The sequence below is a fragment of the Mustela erminea genome, chromosome 8, assembly GCF_009829155.1.
Source record: "Mustela erminea isolate mMusErm1 chromosome 8, mMusErm1.Pri, whole genome shotgun sequence".
Taxonomy (NCBI): domain Eukaryota; kingdom Metazoa; phylum Chordata; class Mammalia; order Carnivora; family Mustelidae; genus Mustela; species Mustela erminea.
In genome coordinates, this window is record NC_045621.1 from 89,728,855 (window position 1) to 89,751,792 (window position 22,938).

General features: G+C 32.8%; 1 protein-coding gene across 4 annotated transcripts in view; it reads left to right on the forward strand.

The window, feature by feature from the left end:
• The window catches only part of LRP1B (LDL receptor related protein 1B), a 1,969,831-nt gene that overhangs the window by 1,745,349 nt on the left and 201,544 nt on the right, over positions 1-22,938 (forward strand). For all 4 annotated transcript variants that reach the window (XM_032356230.1, XM_032356231.1, XM_032356232.1 and 1 more), the window contains 3 exons: positions 2,862-3,061; positions 18,142-18,330; positions 19,168-19,316. In XM_032356230.1, coding sequence (XP_032212121.1) covers positions 2,862-3,061; positions 18,142-18,330; positions 19,168-19,316 — 538 coding nt within the window. The remainder of the gene's footprint in view (positions 1-2,861; positions 3,062-18,141; positions 18,331-19,167; positions 19,317-22,938) is intronic.

The window sequence follows — 22,938 nt, forward strand, 5'->3', positions numbered from 1 at the left end:
CACCTAAGATTATGTGATTAAAAAAATGGACATTATACCTCCCTTTGAGAGAAACACTGTCATATTAAGCATATTAAAAGCTTTCACGATAAAAAGGGGAAAAAAAGATGATGCTTATTTTGTTAAAGAAAGCATTCCTCAAATATGTTTTATCTTGAAACCTATTTTGAAAAATGTGATCAGGGAAGAATTTGTGGTGAATGGAGGGGCAAAGTGAATTATGTCTAACTGAAAAGATCTATGTAATTAAAGAGGAATGGTCTCTTCCAGTGATTTTTATGGAAGTACAGAAGTGAAAATGTAAATACTCCAACTAGAGCTGAAGTGACATATTTTAATGGTGGGGAGTCACTGAGAGAAATATTTTTGTGCCTTTTTTAAAGGAGAGCTTGAATGGCAGGGACAGGATTTCAAAACTCTTAGAAAGCTTTCTGAGAATGATGTAACAGATGTCAGACTCCATGAAATATGCTCTTCCTGTTCTTGATATCTTGGCTCAAGATGGTGATAAGACTAGTCAAGAAAAAAAAAAAAGTTTAGATTGTAGATAAAAATTTTAGATTCCTATGACATGGAGGTCTGGCCCTTTGGAATTCCTAAATTACACTCCAAAAAATTTATTATTATTCACATCCAGTAATTTGCAATACTGTATTAATAGCATTTGATGGAGAAAACTCTTCTTTTTAACCTTTGGGATGTTTTAATTTCAAGTGGAAGCATATGTAAATAGTTAAATAGAAATATGAATATTACCTCTAATTAAGCTATATTGGGCATGTACTTTGTAATGATACAGAATGTTATTGAAATACTACTTTAAATTTTTATTGTTTATATTCACTTCTCAAAAACATCATGGTTTTATAGAAGCCCACATATATTTAGTCATATCTGACATGTGTGAGAGAAGCTAGCATATAAATGATATCATCTATTAGGGGAAAAAAAATTGCTTTGTTAGTGTTCCCAAGATTCAGAGTCATATGGTAAGGAGGAATGTTTTGATTTCAATGACATAAACTGTCTTTGCATTTTTACTTCCTTCTGATTCATTTTCTTCCTTTTTATCTGGACTGTCATTATCTCTAGTATACACAGCAAGGTGCACCCCCATAAAGTTATTGGAAAGGAATGGATTGTGTTTTTCTAGCTGTATTTTGCTAACATGTGTTTGCATTCAAAATAAAAATAAAAATTCAAGATTTAAATAACTTAAAATAATTGAAGATTTAAAGAAAATATACTTTTAATCAATTTCTGAAAGGTTTGGTATCTTTTATTATCTGGTGATTTGAGATTTTCAAATTTGTTCAGAACGAACATAGATATACATAAGCACTGGATAACAATCCAGTATTATACTATACAAACTTGACTGTTGAATTTCCAGACTCAAACATGTTTTTAACTTTTCACTCTCTTTTCCAATAGTCTTACCAGATACAAATTTCTTATTTTAAGTGTCATGCTTAATTAGGACTCTTAATGATATTTTGGCAAGTAAGAAAATTTTAAAAATATATTATAATCTGCTATCCCCTACCTTTATGCAGAACCTCCCAAAATAATTGTCAGCACAAAAATACACATATTTCTTACAATGATTATTTATGTTAGCCCAGTATTTGATAAATGGTTTTTCTTCAAATCTTTTATTTCTTTTGTAGTGTGTAGTTAAAATGTCTCAACACAGTTATCACTATCAGCGTGTATGAGCAAGATTTTTCTTTAAGGAATATTTTGATTTTAAATCAAATATGTCAGTTATAAATCATATAGAATAATTTCCATACTATATTATTTTAATTACCACATTTTCCAAATTTGAAGAATTAATAGTCAATGATTTTATACTTACTGAAAAGAAAAGAATGGATCTGGGGAAACGACTTGGGTTAGTAAGTTTCAGTTTTGGTGTTGGAATGTGAAATGGATGTTAATGACTCTCTAACTCAAATCTTGAATCATATAGAGAAGGAAACATATTCAGCAAGATAAAGTGAGTTTTTTCTACTATAAGAAAAAAAATAGATGGTTTAATTAAGTAGAAATTTCTCAGTAATTTCTGTCACTTATACATTATTTCTATTTTACCAGTGTATAATATTTATGTTTAACTCAGTTAGTTTTAGTACCAATATAACTTTCTTTCTTTTTTGTTTATTTTTTTAAACTACTATCTGATATACCTTACTGTAGACCTTCCAGTAACATAATTGAAATCAGTACTGTCCAACAGAACTTTCCGTGGTTATGGAAGTGTTCTATATCTATGCTGTTGGATATGGTAGCCATGTGACATATGGCTATTGGGTACTTGAAACATGGTTAGTGTGACTGAGGAACAATACAGTTCATTTAATCTCATATGGTTTTAATTAATTTAAATGTTAAGAGTCACAGTTGCCTAAAGGCTACCACAGTGAGGAATGCAGATTCAGGCAAATATAATGTACTCCTCCATGAATCATTTTGAAGTTTTCATTGGTAATGAACGAAAAAGGAAAAAAAAAGTCTGGATAGTTATTCCTCCAACATTACATATGCAGCTTGAAGGCTCATTTCTGTTAGTTTTAGGTATCTGTAATTTGTTAATGTTTGTAGAAATAATGTTCTCTATACAGGTTTGTGTGCTGAAGGAAACATATTTAAAATTATGTGGATATTTCAAAGTGTGTTATTTGTTTAATAAAAATCATAAGAAAAACTTGTATTTAAAATATGCTTCTTAGAAGTTACAATTCAGAGAGATACCATGAATTAATTTGGGGAATAGCTGAGTAAATAAGAGAAATATTGTGTGATGTTTCACTCCCTGAGTGTCTGTAAACAAAATGGCTATTGATTTTCTTTCCTAGGTATTTGTATTGGATTGACTGCTGTGAGTATCCTCACATTGGCCGTGTTGGAATGGATGGAACCAATCAGAGTGTTGTCATAGAAACCAAGATTTCTAGACCCATGGCACTAACAATAGATTATGTCAACCATAGACTCTACTGGGCTGATGAAAATCATATTGAATTTAGCAACATGGATGGATCTCATAGACACAAAGGTTGGTCTGGTAGCACCAATGACTCAGTTTATTTTAATAGTGCATAAATTATTCATTTAGAAAATATGTGCACACTTTTAAAAAAAGAAAACAGGTGTACAATTATTTTTATTCATTATACATAATTTCAAATACATTTTGTAATTTAAGATTATACTGCTATACTCCTTTATAACAATATTAGTAAAAAAGAATTAGGCATATTTATTCAGAGCCTCTGTAATCATGTATAAAAATCATTTTGACAATATTTTTTCTAATTGTATGTTTTAAAATAGTTTTTATAATAATTGAACAATATTTTTCTTAGTTAATATATACATAAATACTGACTGGATTGAAACAGAAGATTACATGTTTATAAACATAAGGTTATTATTGCACTGGTAGGGCTTACTTTTTAAAAAATACTAAGTAAAGTACAGTTCTTTAAAGAAATGACATAATAGTATATAAAAATTAGCAATTATGCTGCACGCATTGAATTTATTGTTATCAACAGTGGCCACAAAAGTTAACATGGAAAACAAATTACGGTAACATTCAGATTATTTGAATTTCAGCAAATGTAAAATTCTACAGATACCTCAATTTTCTGTTTTTTTTTTTTTTTAAACTCTGAGTAGATTAAAAAACTCTAAATATAAAACAAATGAATGAAGCAAATGGGTATGAGGGAAGTGACACTAGAGTTAAGGACAAGGGAGACATCTGAGGGGCGAGGATCTGAGGATGAGGGATTGGAAAAGAACACCAGAGAAGGATATGCCGAAGGAGAAGAGGGTGCGGCTGGCGACGTGGATGGAACAGAAACCACAAACAGTTCCGGTGAACACTCAAAATACTTCAGATGTGAAAAGATGATATTTTTCCCAGAATGAAGAAGATAAATGATTTTCTTTATTGATCTTTCTTGACGTAATGTTACCTTTGTTATTAGGTGTTTTTATCTTCAAATAGTAAAAGCCAGAGTTCACAGAGAGATCCTAAAGAAAGCGCACACAGTAGCCTGGTTCAGTTTCTCAGGCTGCTTTCTTCCCTGGCAGTAAGCTTAGGACAAAGCCCAGGGAGGAGGGAAATCAGGATAAGAGAGGATTATTGATAATTTCACTAGCAGGTGAGGCCGTGCAAGAGTGTACCAGTATGGAGTCCTGAGAAGGATAAAGCCATTGACTTAAAAAGTAAATAGAGAAATACATAAAAATAAAGGAGATAAAAGTCACTGAAGTCACACCACTTAATGATTTTGCCTAAGTCCCCCTCAGCTTATATTTAAACAACTAGATCATTCTAACTAAAAATGCTGGCAGAAAGCTTTTAAAGGTGCTTGTTTCAGGGCAAGAACATTGAGATATCACAAGTGCGGTTGGATGAGTCACTATTTAGGTGTTGGCAATCCAATTATAGAGATAAAGAAACTCATCAGGATGCAGTTTGAGTGAAGAATTATTTAAAGATGACTTTAGGATTTTAATTACAGCAAAAGTAATGTTGACAAATCAAAACTGCACTTAGCATTCAGCAGTTATATCTACTCCGAAGAATCAATAATGAAATGTTCTGCAACATTCTTAGATGATATAATTGAAAGTTTTATTGTGGCAATCAGTATTTTACCCATGTAACTATGAACCCGTCTATTTTTAGCATCTATCTAAAGTACTAGATTGTTGTGAATGCATTACTTTCCACTAAAAACTTTCACTGAACAATAGAATTTAAACCATTTTTGGTTAAATGAATGAATATTAAAAATAGAATTTGCAGCATCAAATATTTGCCTATTCACTTGACACTTTGTGTTTGAACACAAATTGTAGTTAAACATGTTATCTATTAGAAACTACTGTTTCCATCCCCTATTCATTATTTGGAAATTATGTCAGATGTGTGGGGGACTAATGTTTTGAAAACTTAATACAAAATTAAATGCGTATAAATAAAGTGTCTTGGAATCATGGTACTGGTGATGACTTTGGGTTGAGGGACATACAGAGCAAGAAGAAATAGCACTAATTTATTTGAGTGAAATATTTGGCTGAAAGATACCTAGGTATGATGTCATTAACAATTTATAGTTTGATTTTGAAAATACTTGGAAACTCAAGGGGGAAGCAAAAGAAACCAAAAAGAGCTGTTGCCATCAGAAGTATTTTTTCTCTTGAAGGCTTTCTCAGAAAGACTAATGAAAAATTCATTAAGTGTCTTATCAGGCATCTGCCAATATCTGAATGCAAGCCAACAATTACCTAGTAGTTACTAATAAGCTACTAATTGTAGGTAGCCTAAATTATGCCAGTTCTACAGCCAATGAGGAAAAAAAGCCATTCATTTGCCGTGTTTGTAAAAAAGAGTAGCATTTTCTACTTCTCATACTTTCCCCGTAAAGACAAAGAGAATGCTGTGGTCTCTTAATTATGTATGTGGAGGTAGAAAATGAGACTTTGACATTAATAATAAATAAGTTTTGCATTAGTCTGGTCACTGATCTCTTTTTTTCTATTAACCAGACTAGTGTTATTGTTATTTATTCTGCTTGTTAAAAGTAGAATCAAAACTCATCAAAACAGTGGGCTATGCCATTCATGACAAAGTAATTTGAGAACATGCAAAGTATATGAGAAATTTCAGAATTATGGTTCTTTTTGATAAGCCAAAACTTAATATCAGAGAAAAATAAACCCAGACATTTTTTTTTCTCCAAACATATTGGGATTTAACCATGCAGTAATTTCATAAATGAAGCTTTAATTTATTATTACTTATCCAGCCTAAGAACTTCTAAAAATACAGACTTCTATGCCCTAAACAATAGGTCAGGTTACCTCCAATGTACATGTGACTTACAGAAGAATTTCCATCCATCTTTCTCTGCTACCTCCTCTACCCAGCCCACCCTCCTACCTAGTCTAAACACCACATTGCAAAATTAACTAAACAAATAAACAGTCAATTTGCCAGCTTTGGAGCATCTACATTCAATCTTAGCCAGGTGAACCTCTTCCTAATGCCTGTGTATTTCATTCTTCTGGTTTCCACTATAATAATTTTATAATAATATGTTTTAATATAATGATGCCATTGAATATGACACATGATACTGGATGACTGAGTCAAATAGTTTATTTTATATCAAATTTTCATTAGATCATTTTTTTTTTAAGTTTCTCTGATTTCTTCCCTTTAGATCTGGCCATTCATTCATTCATGCATTCATTCAACACTTAACTGTTGTCTCTTTCAATGCCATGCCTTATGTTAGGCCCTCAAGTTACAAAGTGAGTAAGTTTGTGTTTTTAAAGGATTTATATATAAATGGTAAAAAAAAAATTGATATGTAAATAAAAACATAAATTAGTTTGGGGTTAGAGGAATATATGAAATGTTTTGAAAATGTGGGGAGGAGTAGAAAAGCCATTGCTGAAGTAAGGGAATCTTTGAAAAATCTGAGAGATTTAGTACAAGTTCTCTATATGGGGAAATGTATAAAGGATTCTTCACACAGAGGGAACAGCATGTACAAAGATGTAATAGAATCTTGAACAACATGGGGTTTACACAATTTGGCTATGATTGGAAGTTGTATGAGACGGAGATAATGTCACTAGATGAACAAGGGCAAATATGGGCCAGACTGTGACAGGTCTTAAATGCTAAGTAATTTGGAATTTATCCTTTAGGTCATAGGGAACCATTGATGGTGTTTAGTTGATTGAATGCTACCATTAGACTTGACAACAGCATGGAAAATGAAAGACCCTAGAAGGGTAACCACTTTAGAGGCTGTTAAGATATTTTAGGAGAAAAAATTTGAAGTGATTATAGCTGTGGGAATGGAGATAAACTATTACATACAAAAGTTATTTGGCAAGAAAAGAAAAGAAAAAAAAAGAAAAGAAGATTTGCATTTGTAAGCTCAAAATAACAGAAATTTCGGTGGGCCAGTTGAAAATATTAAGTGAATGTTTTATTTTATCACCCACTTAGCTGGGGAAAAAATAACATCATTTTGATGACAATAGTTTCACATATATTTGTACACTTTAAAAGGAAATTTAAAAGTACCAAACAAAGGATAACTTAGAGATTCTTCTTGAGAAGCTCTGTTTTAATTTGAGCTACATTAATTTTAGCAAAAGGATTTTAGTAAGAGAAATTCTAAGGATATGAATAAACAACCTCCATTGTATCTTTCCCTAAAAAGCATTTCACAATACCTGATCATTTATCTAGAAGAAAGGTTGCAAATGAGTGTAAAGAGGGTGGGGTGTAGGATGGACCATTAACTAGCTTTTTCATTTTAAAAAGCTCAGGTAATTCCCTAGATCTCAGTTGGTTCTTCTATGGAAATAAAGATGCTGGGGGAAAAAATGGCATCAAAGAATGCCAGAACTAAAATTCTTAGCCTCCAGTTAAATGGATCGCACAATTTTTACAAAACATTTGCCAGATCACACAGTTTTAACCTGAGGAAGCTAGTCTTCAATTTAAACTTGAGACCAGCTGAGAATCTGTAATAAACAAATGTTCACTACTTAGCCTTTGTGAAAATTTCAAATTACAGTCCAATCCTTAGTTCTCTCTTTCAGTAGAAATTTTCTTAGTCTGCTGCTGGCGTTCCAAGAACTGGGACCCTCCTCTTACAAACTCTTATTTCTATCTGAAGTCTAGCATGTTCGAGGAACTGTGCTTAATGCAATATATGTCCTTTTTTCAGTCCATCAACAAACACTGTGTGATAGGTACCATCAAAGCCATTTTGCAGCAAGCAAATAGGATTATAGAGATTAAGAAATTTGTGAAAAGCCAAACAGCTAGTAATCAGGAGGACCAGAATTTGAACTCAGATCTAACTGGTTGCAAAGCCTGCTTTCCTTCCATTTTCCACACACTTGATTTTTGAGCAGATAATTGACTGAAGATTTGTTGCCTCCTTATTGCCAATTTTAAAAGCTACTGTCATAGTGCAAATAAACACTTACACAAATAAAGGTATATCCATACCTGAATTTCTTTTGATTGATTTAAATAAGGGATGTAGTTAAATTGTGAAATATGTGAGACACAAAAAAACAAAAACTTGAGCCACCAGAACATAATTACTGTACAAGAAAAGCATATATCTTATTAAATCCACATTTTTTGGTATTGTTAAATTTAAAAAAAAATAAATTTTAAAGATCTGATTAGTTTCATTAGTTGATTTATGAATCAGGCAGCACCCTGTCTAGCAAGTGAGGGGAGTTCTAAAAAGCTACAGACGGAAAGGTTTTTAAAGGTAGAGGGGGAGTGGAAAAAAGGAAATTATTAGAAAGAATCCATGTTTTAGGCAAGGTTGCCCTTCTAAGAGGAACAGAAGGAGTCTATCAGTTAATTTCCTAGTGCTGGCTAGGAAATTCCCATGTTGACCCGTTAAAGGGGATATTTCTGGGGGATTGAAACTGCAGTTACATTAAGTATGAAGTCTTGGTTTTACCGAGTTGGGGCCTTAACCTAAGTGATGCTATTTGGGGGCCTGTGGTTTTCTTGTGAACAGTTTATTTGAGATAGTAAAGGGAAAGTAATGTTGCTTAAAAATGTACACCCTGCTTTAGTTTGATGTTATAGTTTGTTATTTCCAAACTATCTCCTACCTAAAGGAAAACTTCCAGATCTTATTTGGAAATTCAGGCCAGAGAGTCTCTGAAATTTGACCAAAGTCAAGATCTTTTGTCATTTATTTCATGCTTTCTACAAAGTTCAGTCTTCTCTAAATGGAATATCTATAAAAGAGGTTATATACTATCTACTGAGAAAGAATTTCAGCATACCTTTGTATATGTACCCTAACTCAGAGGCTTTGTTTTCCATTTAATGAGAAGGAAATTAAATTCTAGGAAATTCTAGTCTTTAGAACAAAATTTCATTCTGACAGCTTGCATCAAGCTATATAACTTAAGATTTCGTTTTCCTCATGTTCTGTTAGACGTGCCATTGAAGTTGAGTTATCTTAGAGAAGGAGATATTTTCTTGACAATTGTTTGTGATCCATATTAAGAAGAGGGTGAGCTAGGAAAAAGATATGTCTGACCTTGAGTTTTACAATTTATTTGTTCTAAAAATAAATGAATAAAATTCATTTTTTCTAGTAAATTTTTTTTTTTCAGAATACTCTTGTTTGTATCCCTGAATGATTTAACCTTGTGTTAAATCAGTTGGCCGTGTACATCCAGCCAGTATTTATCCAGCATCCTGGAAAAATATATACTCTTAACTGCTAATTTCTCTGAAGAGTAATCATTGGGTATGATTCCAAACTACAGTTTATCACGGAACGGTCTTTTAGTTTGTGGACCAATTGTTTAAAATTTCATGCAATTATGTTGACTATGGTTCTTCATTTTTTTCCATACTAGACCTGAAGGTCTTCACACGGAAGTGTCAGTACTGTCGTCTGCCTCGATCGTTTGTTTATTGCTCTGGGAATCCAGTTTGTGTTGTGAGGGGGCTGTTCTCTGTTTGGATTCAAAAATCCGAATCATAACCCATACAGTGATCACTTAATTAATGTTGGAAAAGGAATCCAGATCTCAGCGTGCTACTGGTGAAATAGCATAAATATATATACGACATTGTTGTTCTGTAGGGGAAACACACTGAAAAAGACAAAGGGAGCATGTTGTTCTCATCTACTCTGAAACTCAGTAGCTCTTGCATTTGGATCTTTAGAATATTTAAATGTACACTGAAACGCACCAAAAAAGGAGGAAATCTAATAAACACCACCCTCTGATTTTACAATATTCTAGAGCATTTCTTTCTTGGTAGGATATTTTATTTTAGTACTTTTGGAAAAAAAAAAAATCCCTATCATTCACAGTTCATTACAAACAGTAGACTTCACAAGCTATTTTATGCCAACGGTGTTGATGTGCTGCTGTTTACAATACAATAAAAGTTAATGGAAGGGAGCAAAATACAATTCAGTTACCATAGATATGTTCCTGAAACAGTAAAATAAATTGAAATTAACTGCCATTTCTAAAAAGTCTTAGAATTTTAGTGTCAATCATGTCTTTCAGTTTTGTTCCTAGAATAGGACTTGTTACATTAAATTGTATATATGTTTCAATAGATTATTATTTTGCAAATGCCACATATGACCCATATACTTTTTTTTAAATGGTAAATTTTAAGTATTACCCTAGCATGAGTTTACAGCCACTTTCAACAATGTTCTACCTTAAATTGGAGACAGTGGGGTGTTGTGGATCAGTAGATCTGGCTTTGGTCCAGGTTGTTGTATAATTTAAGCAAGTTTCTTTGCCACAGTATGTTTCATTGTTTTTATCCAGAGAATGGGGCTTCTAGCTAATCAGGGATTTTCTAACATTTCTTAAAGGAATTTAGTTGAGGTTGGAACTGGGACAGAGGCTGTTCTATCAATTCCTTCACTTACTCCTACTTATTCCTACAACTACCTAGAACATGTTTTGAAATGCTTGAAATATGTCACACTCTTCACTTTTTATTCTAGAACCATATTTATAATTGTAGGAATGTGGGAAGACCAGATACCAAACTCATGTAAATGGCTCTGTTGAGATCTGTCCCAAAGGCAAAGTGCTTCCTGCCCCCACCCAAGGCTTCTGCTGTCATCAGGACCCTCAAACACATTCCTAATGCATGTGTGTGGGGAATATCATAACTCCTGTATTTAGTATTGGTCATCAGCTCTGAAAACACATTGCCAAATGTCTATGAAGGTTTGTATCACCAGCAAAAAAAAAAACCTCAGAGCCTTTCAAAGCAATAGGACTATATATTTACCAAGTGCATGGAGTAATGTTACTTCATTTAGAGACTGCAGAGCAGTCCCCTGGTCAAGAGATAGTACTTTAGGCATAGTCTAGTTTTCAAAACAAATGTACAGACAATTCACATTGTCTGCTTTATAAATTCTCAAACTCATTAACAGAAATAATGCTTTCAGATCTTAAATATTGAATGGCTGTATTTGACCTCTATTATGAATAACTTTGAAAAAATGTAGGTGAAACCAGGAAGTGGTTGACTTATATTAAACCACATATTTGTAATCTATATAGAAAGTATGTATTATTTGAAGTGACAAGGTGGGGAAAAAGAGGCAAATAATACTACAAAAGGATGGACAAAGGATGCCATTAGCCTCTTATAAATGGCTTTAAAGAAGAACTCTAAATATAGCATTAGTTTCTATATTTGCCATTATACATGACATTTGTTTCAAAATCTTATACATTTAAGTGTCCCAGTATAAACTGATGCCTTAAGGGGGGTACATATAACTATTATTTGGGCATTTGTTCAGTGTCAGCATTTAAAAGATAGTCTCAAATAATAGACTCCTGGTAGTAGCAACTTAGATCTGCTATTCACTATGGCATATACTGAAGAGAAGAAACTTATTTCTTGTCTCATTTAAGGTTTCACTGATGGATGAACTTTTTGATAGATTATGTTTATATTGGAAAAAATAAATTTGAAATTCTATCATAATATTTGTTCATGTTAATGTTAGATATCCTTAGTATTCTTGCCATTTCTTAATGCCTTTATTAACTTTGAACAATGGACTTCAGATCCATTTGCCTGAAATTTTCTTTATAATACTATTACCATTAAGCAGAGTTGTATTAAAGAGTAGGCAGAGAAAATGATCATGGAGGCAAATATTAAATGGAATATTTTATATCTTTTTAAAGATGGTTTTGAGGAAATACTTATTAAAAAAAAAAGAACTCTGCAACCAATAACACTGAGGGGATGTATAATTACTGACAAAGAATAAATGTCCTTGGCCCTAAGGTTATATAAAGCACATTCGTTTTGATGGGGTATTTGTAGCTATAACTACTGGCTTAGCATTCATTTTCTGGAGATTAGTATCCTGGGACCATTTTCCCATCCACTCTTCTCTGTCACTCTTCATAAAGAAAAGTCATTATCCACCAACTTACTGACCTCTGCTTTGAAGCCCCCATTTTTTTTTTTTGCCATGTTAATCCATTTTCTTCCATCATCTAATTTTATTATCAGCCTATATTCTTTCTGAAGCCTTAATTTAATCTCACCTCATTTTTCAATGCTATTTGTTTTTCTTTGTTTCATTTCTTCCATTTTTTTTTTTGGCTTTGATGCTGCTCCATTAATTTATGCCCCAACATGTCTACATAGGTTGTTGTACATTATTTTTTAGAACGATGTTGGGAAAAATGGTTAGTATTAGGGTCTCTCAGAACAGAGAGCATCTTGATCCTCTTCTGAAGACAAAGGTGTTTTCATCAAGCTCAAATGTGTGTACCATACTGCCTACAAAGGGGATGTCATTGATGGTTTTTGATTAGGGAAGAGATATGTGAGATTTAAAAAAATATTGGAAATATTGAGTGGATGGAGCTCTAGGTTATCTTACCTCTACTTCTTTGCCATGTTCTAAATGCTAGAATGTGGATTTTTGTGGACTGTATCACCCAGGCTCTGTCATATTCTGACTCCAGGTTGAATTGTATCCATGGATTGACAGGAGCTTGAATGGTGGGTGGAGGAAGATGTTGGACTACTTACTTATTTTCTTTCCCTCAGGCCCAACCACAGTGGTTTGGCAGAGGCTGAGTTCCTTCACTGAACGATCACTGTTCTTGTTGTGTGGTTCCTCTCCTTTAGCTATAGCTGTCACCAGATTCTGATAAGCGGCATAAGAAAAAACAATCCATCATCAGTCCATTGACCATGCCCATACTTCTGTAAATAATTCATTTATTAAAATCTTTTAAATTCTCATTAAAAAATGTATTTTCTGTTTATAGGAAACCTGAATAACACAAAAGAGATTGGATGAGATTAAAAACAATGAAAAAAGTTAGAATAATTTTTCCGTATTTCAGGTGTAAGAGAATGTGAGCCTTTACGTGGGATAATGGCACCAAGAATAAGACAATGGGAATCTTAAAATACAGTAAAAAGAGAAAATTTGGCAAAATTTTATGTTTTATTTGATATTCTTGTTTACTTTAAATTTTTAGATTAAATTTCCAAACCTAATCAGCCATACAGTGAAAACATTTAGGTATTTTCCTCCAAACAATACATAAATTCTTTATACTCAAAAAAAGAAAAAAAATAATAATGCTCAAGTTACTCTGTAATTTTGATTTACTTATAATAATAATTACTGAATTCGGTGGTTGTGTTCTATGAACTTTGTTTTACTTTACTTTGTTTACTTTACTAGAATATTGCTAAAGTTTTTAAAGTAATTTTATAACAATAAATTATAGGGATTGTTACATATAAAGTAATATTTTAAAATCACATTTAATTCTTAAAGTAAATCTTGGAGGGGATATAAGGGGCAAAAAAGAGAGAGAAATTTTACCTCTAGTAAAATTTCTATTTTAACCCCCTGGGCAGAGTCATGCTGTTTCTGCCATTATCCCAATATTATATCCTACCCATAGCACCAATTACCGCATTTTAACTCAATGAAAGATGAATACTGTGTAACTGGTCCATTTTGTTAAGTATTTAAACTAAAGTTGAAATGCAAAATTTGAAAGATATTATCAAGGAATATACTTGTTTAGCATGATGAATGCTCTCAAAAGATCAGTCATCAAGAGCATCATAATAGAATAACTCTGTGAGGCAGTGGTTAAGCCAAAAACATATTCTGGATTGCCACCTTTCCTATTTGTTGTAATTATTAGAAATGTTAATAGGATAGCATCCAAATTGACCAAAAAAGAAAACCTTCACAAAGAGTATTTCTTTGATGTATTTTTTTACCGAATACCAAGTTCTTTATTCTGATAGATATAGTCTATAAGATAAAAATTAGGAGCCTAATACTTGAGTGAAATGCTGGAAATGGTAAAATAAATAGTGCTGTTATCCAGAAGAGAGACTTAACTGCAGAAAGCAGCTTTAAAATGTATAATAAATACCCATTACAGGCCATGCAATAGTTCTGTTTTTTCTGTCTTATTTTGTATGTCTACTGTATACCTGTAAATGAAGTGTGCTTTAAGTTTATTTTTCACATTTCTCTTTTAATTAAGCAAGTGCAGTCTTATATATGATACTCAGTGATACTATTTTTCTTTTAAAAAGGATAGCCATTATTATTTTGAGAAAACATTGACTACTTTCTCCATAAACACAGCCACATCTCAGTGAATTTGTTAAATGTTTTTCTCATGTCATCACATTCCATGTTTATATTTATATGGACTTACTTATTATGTACTTATTATGAATTATATATGATATACATAGATAAGTATATGTATAATTATATATTACAAATGTACACATATATAATATATAAATGCATATATACATATAAATGTACATATTTACAAAGTAATAAGAAGATAAATAAGGAGACAACCAAACATAAGCAATTTTATTTTTCTCTTTCTAAATCAGGAAAGTTCCTTATACTAAAATGATGATTTGGCTCAGAACATCTCTTTTAGCCTCAATGTGGGCTGAATTCTTCATCTGTTGATGGAAAAGCAAACGTGGGATTCATTTATTTATACTTATCATTTAGCAGTTAATATATGGCTTCCCCCCCCCCTCCAGAAGTTTAAGCAAATAGTCAAATACCTTGTTGGAGAGGTTTAAATCCTCAAGAAGAAATAAAGTGTACTGCCAAGTTGTAAGCTAAACTCCTAGAAGGCAATATAAAAAGATTTTGTTTGTGTTTGTTTTGCTTTCTTTTGTTTGGCTTGATTTTCATTGGCGTTGTTTGTGGTATTAAGTGAAGTTTCACCATCTCTTAGAGAATAGATTGTTGGAGCTACTATAGTGTTAGATATGTGGGACTGGATATCCCCTTGTTAACAAAAGTTGGTGTTTTTACTTTGTTTTCTCTAGAACAAACACTCTGGTGGTTGTATCTGATGCTCTTTGGGAAATACACTTGTTTGCCAAATGAACAGTCCTGGGAGTGAGCTTATAAAGCTAAGAGTGATAGTCTTGTTCTTTACCCCAGTATCAAACAAGGGATTAAATCAAACTGATAGTCTCTTTGAGCAAATAGACTAATTTTCCTTACTTTGACCTTTTCTATATTGATCTCTAATTCTCTTCACCTTGACCTTTTCTACGTTGATCTCTATACATTTAGTTGTATCCCATCTTCTGAAGTAAGAGTTCACCTTTCTGATCGCCATAAATTTATATTGATTATCTGATAACAGAGATTTTCTGATAGGTAGTCACTACAAGCTTTAGAGAGAGGAAACTTGTCCAGTACTTAAATTGCCCCATGTCTGAAAACATAATGTAAATTCAATGAAGTAATTAAATAAACTGACTTTCAGGATGCCTGGGTGGCTCAGTCAGTAAAGCATCTGACTCTTGATTTTATCTCAGTCATGATCTCAGGGTTCAGGGATGGAGCCCCAAGTCAGGCTCAGTGTGGAGTTTGCTTGTCCCTCTCCCTCACCCTCCGCCCCACCCACTTTCACATGGAGCTTATGAAATCAGTCTCATGCCCTTATATATTTGCATTAGTTTGCTAAGGCTGCCCTATAAAGTACCACAAGCTGGGTGGCTTAAATCAACATTTATTTTCTCATAGTTGTAGAGGCTGGCAGTCTAAGACGAAGGTCGTGGCAGACTTGGTTTCTCCTGAAGCTTCTCTCTTCTTGGCTGTAGATGGCTATCTTCTTGCTGTGTCTTCACATGACCTTTTCTTTATATGTGTACATGCCTGGTGTCTCTGTTTTTCTCTTCTTATAAGGACACTGGTCATATTGGATTAGGACCCCACTCTTACCTGTCTCCAAATATAGTCATCCCGGGAGTTAGGGCTTCAACATATGAATTTGGAAGAGAAGGAAACAATTCAGTCTATAACAGTACTTTTGCCTATGAGGCTGGCTTTCTTGAAACCAGTGCTAGGAGGTAAAATGGCAAAGAACTTGGCAGCCAGAGACTGTTTTAGATTTAAATACCAGTACCTTCATTTACTGGTTTTTAATCCCCCTCTTCAGTCAAGATTCTTAAATTTTCCAGATCTTATCTTGCTCATCTGTGAAGTGAGATCTGTCTGCTACTACACAATAAAATGAAGCATATTAAATAAAATAAGGTGCATAAAGTACATACCTTACAGCAGAGTTTCATAACCTCAGAAGTATTACTATTTGGGCCTGAACATTCTTTGTTGTGGGGTCAGAATTGCCTGCCCCCACCCACTGAAAATCACTGCCAACTTTGTGACACAAGAGTACTTAATAAACGTCAGTTGTAAGTTACTTACTGAGTAATCAAAAAGACTATGCAACATTAGAGGTGTTAATAGGCAAATTCATAAAATAACTCCACTTTTTGTGTATAAATTAATTGAATCTCTGGTGAACTGAGACTTCTTTTAAATGACAATTAACTTTTTGAGTCCATATTTAATGATCTAATTATTTCCTTTGCATCTAAAGAAATCTGAATTGTATCTTTCAACTTTTTTTTTTTTTTTTGCTAAGTTTTGTTTTATTTTTAAGATTTCCAAACATACACATCTGTTGAAAGACTGTTACAGTCACCCATCACCAAGATTCACCTGGTGGTTAACATTTTACCACATTAGTTTTCTCTTTCTGGAATGAATTTATACAGTCAAAGAGGGAAAGTGGGAATGGTTTGTGTAAATAACTCAGATATGATTCATTCTAGTAAAGTATCCTCTTCATCTTTCTATCCAATTCCACTTATCATTCTAGCAATAGACTTCATATCTACAGGAGTGCACAGATAATTCAGTTTGAGTACTTGCATCAAAAGTGTACACTTAACGGGTTTTTTGGTTTTTTTTTTTTAAGTTTTGTTTCATAGGCATAATATCTATTCTGAGACGGATTTCTGTCTACCCCCTACAGTGATAATTGTCAGTAGTTTAAAGTGTCACCTATTTGGAGAAGTTTCATCTTACTGCTTTTATTTCTATTTTCTCTGTGTCACAGAGACAAACATTCTCTGTCTCTGTGAATTCTCTGATCACCTTTGACCCCACTGAGTAAAAATTCCAAATTGTATTTGAAATTTTGATAGTTTCTCTGTTATTCCTGAATGAGGAATATGCAAACATTAAATCTTCGTCATGAAAATCTAATTTATAAAAAAGTACTTGTTATTGGACTTACAGTACCTTTTTTCATTCGTGAACAGTCTCTCAGAATTTCTAAAAATAGATCTGAAAACAAATATGGGAAAACATTGTAATGCTTGTGCAAATTAAGGAATTTCCACTTTCTTTATTGGTAGCTTTTGAAACTGTTTTTGAAGAAAACTATATCACATTTTAAAGTTACTTAAACCTTCAATCACCAAACAGATTTTTCATATCCCATATGCCTGATAGGACCCTGGAATCTCTTGAATGAAAAATTCACATTTGTGATGCTCAATCTACTATTTACATTTAAACCTAGTCCTATTATGAAAATATAATTATGAAATAATTTTAACCTGCAACTAAACAGTTTTATGACAGTTAAATCTGCCTAATACGTTGTTGTCTGTGACACTTATTTTCCTCCATCCCTATCCCAGCTCATCTTGCATGTAAAAATACTCATAAAATCTCAGCGACTGAAATAGTTTATAGTGGTCTTAGAGTCACTCTATCTCCAGATAGATAAACATTTCATCCTGGATATATAATTTAATCGATTTGGAAGTGGAAGAAAGTAGTAGTCAATAACCTGTAGTTGTAAGGGTTTAAGTTGGGACCAATTGGATGGATATATACACATATTTAACTACTGGATGGTATTTGTTTCTGGTGAAGTAACCATTACTCATAAGCAGGATAGCATTCACTTCCTCCCAGTGGTCGAATCGGGCAAACTCTGAGCGAAGTAAACTCCTGCGCCAGATCCTGCATTCTCTTAACCGGTAATAAAGAACCTTGCTGGCCTGACAGGTTGTCACAGCAATTATTCACATGAAGTTCTGTAGCAGTTGTATCTGTCAGCCCATGTAGTATTGAATATTTTAACTGGCAGTCTTCCAAGACTGAACATTAATCTTACCATCTCCTATTACAGTCCCTAATCAAGATATTCCAGGGGTGATTGCACTAACATTGTTTGAAGACTACATCTACTGGACTGATGGGAAAACCAAGTCACTCAGCCGTGCCCATAAAACCTCGGGAGCAGACAGACTCTCACTGATTAACTCATGGCATGCCATCACAGATATCCAGGTGTATCATTCTTATAGACAACCCGATGGTAATTATTCTTTCCATGATTTCCATAAGCACATCCACATCTTTTAGTAACATTCCACTTTTGTTTCCTCCATGGCTAAATGTAAATTTATTTTTGAGAAAGAGTACCAGATTTCATTATTTACCTTAACTGTACAGGATGAATTGGGCTGATTTCAAGTTTGTCTATTAAGGAATATGATTAGAAGCTCAATAACAGTATAGAGAATTATTAATTTGTTGAAATACTAAGTTGAAATGATAATAAATGTAGTTAGAGAAGTAGAGAATGCATTCTTGAAATGATTTCTTAACAAAATAGTTATAGGATCCTTACTTTCTGGAATGCTGTGTGAAAGGAATTATATTTAAGTATCTCTGGGGCTCTAAGAAGGAGAAATATATCAAGTTTTTTAAGCATATGTCTAGTAGAATTCTGTCAGGTCTTATGCAATAAAAGTATGATTATTTTTGCTTAAGCCACTATTTGGCTTATAAAACAAAGCCATCTACACTATTAGTTGTAGATCATTGCTTCATTGTTTTATTTTACATTTATAATTCTAAACATATGTATGTCTTCATCCAAAATGCTTCTACTCTATATTCCGATGGACAATATTTTTTAATACTAAAATGCTTGTTTTTGTGGAACTACATCCTTAAAATTATTTAATGGTAAAATAAATACCACTGGGCAGTGAATAGAATTTACAACAGAATACAACAATATTTATGACCTTGCTGATCTCCTGATTACGAAATTCTACAAACTATGAAGTTTTAATGCCCTGTTTCTAATCCCATATTATATTTTGGTCTTGATTTTTCTGTTTTGCTGTTTCTTTCTCATCTGTAGTCTCCAAACATCTCTGTATGATAAATAATGGTGGTTGCAGTCATCTGTGCCTTTTAGCCCCTGGAAAGACTCACACCTGTGCATGTCCCACCAACTTCTATCTTGCAGCTGACAATAGGACTTGCTTATCCAACTGCACAGCCAGTCAGGTGAGTAGAGCCCTAGAAATTATTTCATAAGATGTATCATCAAGCTGTTATAAAGATTTTGCCTACATTTTGTTTATTGGCTTAAACCACTTGGAAACATCATTTTTTGTTGTTTAGCATAGTATGATGAACTTCCCATACATCATATAGAGTCCCATACATCTCTATACAAAATATAGAGAGTCATAGAGTAAGGGAAGAACAATTGATGTCATCCTGAGAACGAGACCTCAGGAAATAGGAGATACACATAGAGCCCAAAAAGAGAAAACAAACCTGGAAACCATTTTTACACAGCTCCACACAGAGTAAATGGTTCAAATCATGAATGGACATAGCAGAATCATTAGAAGAGATCAAACATATTTCAAGAAGGCAGGGTATTTGTGGCATAGGGTGAAGACTAAGATATATACAGTTTAAACAAATAAACAAACCTTCCTAGATAATCTGCTATGTCACCATGTATACGCTCCTCCCATCCCTTAACAAAGGATAGGCATGGAAGAAATGAATTGGACAAAAAGTCCATTTTCTAAATTTTTTATTGAAAAATTGTATGATCTAATTTCCTTCCCAAACTCTTTTTCTTCAACATGTAATTATTTTTAGTAAAGATTTTAAAATGTATGCTCAATAGTATTTAGTTGCATGTTCTTGATATTACTACTAACAAATTTTGGGTGATAGATGACATTATAAGATTTGATTTTTTTATATTTGAGTTGCTCTGTTATATAAAATAAAATTGTCAAAGGGACCATAATTTGTTTTGAAAATGTCTAAAATTTGTTCTTAGAATTCTATGGGGGGGGTATATATTTTTATTTTTAAAATATATATATATATTTTTTTTTCTTTTTCTTTTTCTTTTTTCTTTTTTTTTTTTTTTTTTTGGACACACACACACACACACACAGAGAACAGGCTTGGGGAGTGGCAGGCAGAGGCAGAGGGAGAAGCAGGCTCCCCACTTGAGCAAGGAGCCCCATGTGGAACTTGACCCCAGGACTCTGGGATCATAACCTGAGCTGAAGACAGATACTTAACCGACTAAGCCACCCAGGAGTCCCAGAATTTTGTGTTTTGAATCTTCTGGTTTCCTAATTTTAGCAGTGACTTCATGGTAAAATACTGAATTTCTCCTTGGGTGTGTTTATTTTCAGAACAGAGAAACTAATACTAGCTCACCCAGTTTCTCAAGTTATCACTAGGAGTATCACCAGTAAAGAACTGTAAAGAACTGTATAATGCAAAACATCAAACCGTTTTGTGGTAGACAGTAGGTGTAGTGGTTAAGGGTACATTCACTGGGACTGTCACCCTGACTCTGCTTGAAATTGGCTGAATAATCTTGGGTTTGTTACTTACCTTCATGATGCTTCTGTGTTCTCATCTTTTGAATGGAAATACTAGTATTTCCAGGCCACTCTTATGGATATTATATGGGAGAAGTTCCTGGTACGTAGTAAGTGTTGTTATTGCCCGTGTCCTGGGGTCCAACTAGAACACATACAAGGATGTGTGTGCAATTAGTGTGAGCTGCCGTCAGAAGGTTCTGATGTGTTATTGGAAGCACAGGTCACAGTTTCTTCTTTTTTTTACAATGTGTATTGTTTTAATTATAATCCCCCAAGCATTTGCGTAGGTAAAATACTTTATCTTTAGAGAACTAGAAATTTAAGTCACTGTGAATGTCAAAATAAGCAACCTAATTATTCCTAGAAAGAAAATCTAAGGGAGAAATCCTAGGTTCTTAAAACTTTTTAAATATAATTCCTGCTAGTACTATTTAGTTTAGAAAATGTCCAGTTTAAACTCAAAGTTATTCTGAAATAACTTGGTCCCTTGTTGGGGGTGAGATCCAAGAGTCTCTCTGTTGGTGCCTAACACTGTGGCCTTAGGTGACTTAGTAGAAATGATCATGCCTGCCTGAGCCTCTTACAGAGTGGAGAACCTCTATAGCCAACCAGAAATAGAGCAAAGCCAAAGGATGCTTGACACACAGATGAATATCTCAAAACACCAGCCTTCCCATAATCATAAAGGGAATAAAAGATTTCAAATTATTATATAAGAAAACCTGTAATTATGTCTATTCAATGCAAAAAAATCAGATCAACTAAATGAATACCTAAATCAACCCAGAAAAATATTATTAATATAATTAAATTATCTCCCAATTTGGTATTACTGATGATATTATTAAGATATATAAAAAGCTTTTAAATACCCCAATCATGTTTTTAGAAGAATTTTTTTAATTAAAAAAATTCTACTGTAGTGAGACAGAACACTAAGAATAACAACACAAACTGTGAATCATATATCTTTGTTGTCAGCAGTACATCCTGAAGAAAAGAGTTATCATTCATTTCATTTTTACAAAAAAAGTTAATGAAGAGCAGTTAATGTAATCCATTAGTAGAGATCCCAGTATGTCTTAGGGTTTATGCAGTCATTTATTTTTTTCCTGATGCAATAAGAGAAAAAAACTATCTACTATATACTTCTTGGAGAAAAGTCAGTTGATAGAAACACAATTTTAAATGAGGTTTGAAATTGAAATGAAGCAAATAATCCAAGTATTTCAGAATCAGACCAGTTAGCATCCTGATAAAAATGTTACATTTTAAATTTATCTTACTACAGGATTTTTTTATTTTTTAGCATCTAAAGATATATCCCCTGAATAGCATTGACTTTTAGAAAAATAAAACAGGCAAATCACATCAGTAAGAATTCTATTAGAATTGAAATGAACATGAAAATCCTTTAAAAATCAAGATTAAATCCAATTATTATAGCATTTATCACTTCAAATATTAAATTTAAATCATTTTTATTTTTAATAAAAAGTAAATTAAAAATAGCTTTACTTAGTTTTTAAGTAGAGATTTTTCTATTGCAAGTAAACCTCACTTGTGTATGCAGGATTTGTATTTTATACTTGTATCCATTTTAATAGACATGTATTTAGTAGTTTCTTTATAGCTTCTTCTTGTGGATGATAATTGCAGTTCGCAATTTATTTTATGAAGATATTAGTCTTGGAGAACATTTACCATGAAGAATGTTTTATATTTATATTTAGCATTTATCTTTTTTAAGTTACTGTATTTAAGTATGAAAAAATGAAGCCCAGATACAAAATAGAAGAAATCTTCCTTTGAGAGTAATGAATAAAATGTTGATTAGCATAAAAAGAAACATAATAAGTATATTTTACCCTGGCCTTCTCTTAGCTCAAAACCTTTTTATGTTCTTATTAAAAATGAAATGGCAAGCACAGTCATCATGTCATATATAATTCCAACAGTTGGTGTTTATTTAAATTGGGCATATGTAGTGAGTTTTAAAATATGTATCTTAGATATTTTTCAAATCTTGATTGGGAAGGCTTTGAATATACTCAGGAGACATGAAATCCTCTTGCTAATGTGCTTTGATATACTGTAATGACTGGAAATGTTTAATGTTCAGGGCAATTGCTTTCAGAGTTAGCCTTATATCCCCAGACAGTCACTATCTATAAAGGTAATATTTTTCCTGTGGTAATTTATAAAAACCACCACAGACATGACCACAGGCTAAGCAAGTACAGGAAAATCAGTGGAACAGT